This window comes from Homalodisca vitripennis, chromosome 6, assembly GCF_021130785.1.
Source record: "Homalodisca vitripennis isolate AUS2020 chromosome 6, UT_GWSS_2.1, whole genome shotgun sequence".
Taxonomy (NCBI): Eukaryota; Metazoa; Arthropoda; class Insecta; order Hemiptera; family Cicadellidae; genus Homalodisca; species Homalodisca vitripennis.
In genome coordinates this window covers 152,440,070-152,445,202 of record NC_060212.1, presented here as the reverse complement: position 1 = coordinate 152,445,202, position 5,133 = coordinate 152,440,070, and the positions used below count along the sequence as shown (strand labels likewise).

General features: G+C 31.3%; 1 protein-coding gene across 1 annotated transcript in view; it reads right to left on the bottom strand.

Moving 5' to 3' along the window:
- Window positions 1-4,073: 4,073 nt before the first annotated feature.
- Window positions 4,074-5,133, bottom strand: part of LOC124365026 (HEAT repeat-containing protein 1) — a 53,898-nt gene continuing 52,838 nt past the window's right edge. The window contains exon 28 of the mRNA XM_046820912.1: window positions 4,074-4,340. Within this exon, the coding sequence (XP_046676868.1) occupies window positions 4,143-4,340 (198 nt within the window). The 3' untranslated portion in view covers window positions 4,074-4,142. The remainder of the gene's footprint in view (window positions 4,341-5,133) is intronic.

The window sequence follows — 5,133 nt, the reverse complement described above, 5'->3', positions numbered from 1 at the left end:
CATATTTTTTTTAATCCACTAGAAGTTAAGATGCTCGGAAATTGTTAAATATTGTTTGACCGGTTATGATCATTGGAAAGAGCTCAGTTTCATGTAGTATCTGTTTATGTTAACAAATAACAGCAAGCATAAAATATAAGAGGAAAGAAGCTAATATTTCAGTTTAACATATGTTGTAACTAAGTTGTTGTAGGTATACACAATATATTTTATGTCCTAAAACTGAAATGTATAAACCAATATGAATGTAATTCATTATATTGCCTTTATGAAAATTCACTTGCACATTTATTTTGTTGAGGGAAACACTAAATAGTCCATTTTACAGGTAGCAAATACTCATTTCTCAAAATATTTTAATTGAAACATTCATCATGTGACTGATGATTTTAACTTTTGAGTACAACATAATTAATGTTCTTATATAAAATGTGACAATGGTGATTATTTGCCAACTTTACATGCGATAAATTCCACAATGATGATTTATTGCACCATTTATTATAGACTTCTCTGTTGTGAATGTTCAATGTATTGCACATATTTCATGTTTCCAGAACACGCTAACAAATTTGTTGTTTGGAAAAATCTACCTTAAAAAAAAAAAAAAAAAAAAAAAAAAAAAACAGACAATAATCTGGTAATGATAGATATCACTACAGTCAATTCATCTTTGGTGTGACAAGTTTCATTGTTTGGTTGCATTTTTATTGTTGAACGTCATTTTTGAGCAGAGGCTTTATTCCAACATGTAATTGTACACACTCATTGTGTAAACTGATTGATAATGTGATAATGCATACAATAAATGTGAGTGTGTAGTCTTAGAAAAGTTTGTAATCTGATTCTTAGAAAAGGCCAATAATTAATAGCAGATTTCTGAGAATTATGCACAAGTCACATTGCGTAAATAAGCAGGTATTTATTTATTTGGAAATAAACGGTAAGTTCTGATGAGTCTAAAATTTTTGTTCTTTTTATAGTTTATAACAGTTTTTTTTATCTATTTTTAACATAATATTTTGTAATGTAGAATAATCTGTGACAAGAAGTACTTCATATTTTGAAAATAAAATATTTTTTTACCACAATAGTTTAAAAATATATTTTTGAATGTAATTATTTGTTTAAATTTAATTAGTTTACTGTTGTTATATAACAAAATCAGGATACTGTTCTAATATGTAACCTTTTGATATAAAAAAATTGTATTTAACATCAAAAAAGAGAATTAATAAAAACATTTTAAATTGTAAGCCTATTACTGCAGCTTATTAGTGGAGGTTTTACTAAATGTACACATGATAAGACCTGAAATAGCTGGCATATACACTTCAAATAAGAATACGGATCAAAGAACTTGTATCAATTTTGTGTGAAAAAAGTGTTACAAAGTGTGCAAAGTGTGAGAAATGTAAGCAAAGGCCTATGTTGAGTCTGCTATGAGTAAAACAAGGGTTTACGAGTGATATAAATGTTTCAAAGATAGCTGCTCTTTAAAGATGATGAACACTCTGGACTCCCCAAAACTACCAATGAAAACGTGGAAGAAATGGTTATAAACAATCACTATATTACAATCAAAGACTGATAATGTTGGCATATAAATTGGCTCATGCCATGACATTTTTTGAAATGTTTTGTGAATGGTGATGAAACATGGGTTTACAGATATGACATTGAAACTAAGGCTCAATCATCCCAGTGGAGGCATTCTGGATCGCCAAGACCGAAAAAGGCTTGATAAGTGCAGCAGAACAAGAAGGTTATGTTATGCTCACTGTTTTCTTCGATTTTAATCATGAATTCTTGCCACAAGGTTTAACAGTCAATAATGAGTACTATCTATAAGCTTGCACAAAGTCTGATGATCTTCATAGAGGATGAGAGGGAAGATGATCTTCATCATCACAAAAATGACGATTATCTTTTATTTCACCTGCAAATAAAGTTTCAAAGTCTTCACAGCTTACTGATTCTAAACTTGGAATTCTGTGTTAACCCTCTCCCGATCAAATTATTGTGACGCCTCAGACGCTACTATCCTGAATTGATTGGACTGCTCCGTCAGAAACACACTTGTTTATTCAAACAACTCTATCCATACAAAACTATTATACAGGGTATCCAAAAGGTCCCGGGTCGGTTAAATATTTTTCAAAATATTTAAAATAGAGCTACAAAACCTTACACAAAGTTACTGGACATAAAAATCTATTTTATCACATATTCAGTGATCCGCTACTTCCTCAGGGGGGCGGCCCGCTAGGAGTCAGAAGAAAATCTTAAATGTAAGCATAGGTTGATATGCATATCAAATTAAAGGTCTATATTAGTAGAGTACAGAGCCGCAAACCCGACCTCAAACGGATAACCGAGTCAAAAATGACAGCCGTTCAAAGATGGCTAGAGTTTGCAACTTAGGGTAATGTAACAAAATACACTGATGAGCTTTTTGACTTTAACTTTACTAACATTAAAAAATGGGCATGTGGTGTTTCTTGAGTTGTTTGAGGGTCATTTGAATGACTGATTCAATTGTAAACAGTTTTGGGTTAGTAAAGTTAAAATCAAAAAGCTCATCAGTGTATTTTGTTACATTACCCTAAGTTGCAAACTCTAGCCATCTTTGAACGGCTGTCATTTTTGACTCGGTTATCCGTTTGAGGTCGGGTTTGCGGCTCTGTACTCTACTAATATAGACCTTTAATTTGATATGCATATCAACCTATGCTTACATTTAAGATTTTCTTCTGACTCCTAGCGGGCCGCCCCCCTGAGGAAGTAGCGAATCACTGAATATGTGATAAAATAGATTTTTATGTCCAGTAACTTTGTGTAAGGTTTTGTAGCTCTATTTTAAATATTTTGAAAAATATTTAACCGACCCGGGACTTTTTGGACACCCTGTATATGATTGTTTTTATTGTCAAATTATAATAAAGTACAGTAAAACAGTACTGCTCTCCATCATGGCGCAATACAATCCCGGGAAAGGGTTAAGCATGGTACCAAAATAGTTATCTTCTGACCATTAATAAGAAAGAGTAAACGTGAACTGCAAAAGGAACATGCCTTATAAAAGTGACAGCAGTTTTAACTGCCAGCTGGAAGGTTAAACACTGTTTACTGCATGCAGGTATTTCATTTTACAATATTGGTATACTTCATTGTTATAAACAGCATTTATTTACAAGTCTTGAAAAATTTTCAAGGTGTAGTGGAAATTATATTACAATATTCAGTGCATTCAAACACAAATAAAAAAACAAGTATAAATCACTGACACTAGTTAAATTCACAATTACTAACTCTAGATCTGGATGGCAGTGTACATTTCTAAAGCGGGCAGACAGTGACAAATCTTGCTCGGTTATGAGCCCCAAGAGCTTATAAACCAGATGTTTTTATAATAACTTAGGAATAAACTTGATAAAACGTTGAAATTTTGTTCACACACATATAGTTACGAATAAAATTATTATTAGGAATAAAATAAAAAAATTTCCTGTATGTAAATTATTTGGTGTTTTTATCACAAAAATGTCTAAACAATTGTTTTAAAGTAACTATAAATAAATAGAACTTAAGACAAAATTTGAAATTGGTAATATTGTAAGAACTATATATTTGTTCCTAAAAAGAACTTTGATGTAAAAAATTAAATGTTATGGCTAATTTTACCAGAGTTTGTTCTGAAAGGTTGCAAAACAAATATTTTTACATGTCTGTAGCATATCCCTTTTTCATGGGGCAATATACAGTTTTGGTACTGTCAAAATGTTAAATAATGCCAAAAACGTTGGTTATAAAAGGGTTAAATAATGTGCTCTGTGAGAGTCATACCCCATTTGAACGTGTATTCACCAAAAGTAAGCACTATTTAATATAATTACTTATGTTATACAAGATGTAGAAACAAATGCAAGCAATTTCTGTTACTCATAAAGAGACTGTTATCTTGTGTCAAGTAGTATTTTGTAGGTTTACAGAACCCTCCCTCCACCAAATATCACACCCATGACAGTTTTTAACTTATTTAAGAGGGGAAGGGAAAATGTAATAATAACAAGTAGAATTAAAAAGAGTTATATATAATAAAACTATATACAATAAATAAACAACAGAATAGTTTAAAACAGTTAAAAATATTTACTGATCTGTTCACCCAATGCAGCTTCCAGTTCTTGGACCACTCTTTGACTGGCTTTCTCAACATTTTCATTTTCATCCTCCAAAAGCTCTGCTAGGAAAGGAACAGTTTCAGGTAAAAGCGGTAAGAACTCTTCTCCCAGCTTTTTAGCAACCTCACAGACTGCCAATATGCCTCCAATTCGAACCTAAAAGAATAATTTTAATAGTCATACAGGAGAAGCAATAAAATGGAAAACTATTCTCTTAAACAGTTTCATTGTACATTTTTTAAAATTCTTAGACCACAATAATTAAGGTTAATATAAACGTCACTATAAAATAAAATAATAATTAATTATTGTAGAGAAATTACATTTTGAATAAAATATAATGTTTTTCTACTACATGGTGTTAATTATGTCTAGGTACTTGTAGGATGGTAAAACCAGTTTTTAGTTGGGTGAATTAAAAAAAAAAACGAAAATACTTTAGTCATGTCCTCTGAAAGAAAGAAAAATATAAAATTTTATTTGACACTCCACAAACAACAATAGTATTTGGGACATCTCGTAATCAGACAAAAAAAGGCAAATATAAGGATGTGACATGTGTGCAGTTTGTATAAGAAAGCTGCCGATGGTCAAGGAGTTGGACTTTGGATCTGAGTAGGATATATCGTAGGTTCAAATCCTGTCTATGACCGTGGTACATTGATCAACACCATCGACCTACCCTGTTTCATAAGATCCTCACACAGACCAGTGACTCATGAGCGGAATAAGGACTATCAAGAGGACTGAAGAAAGTTATATGTTTTAATTTCAAGAATGTAAATTCCTTAACTAACATATTATAAAACATGTAATTTTCAGAAAGTACATTTCAGGAAAAGATATTACACACATACTGTAAAAATTCACTTCTTATTTCAGTTGATTTTCCTTGAGTCTATACGCAATATTAAGTTTGATTATGGTATAAGTCGTTACGTGGGATTTG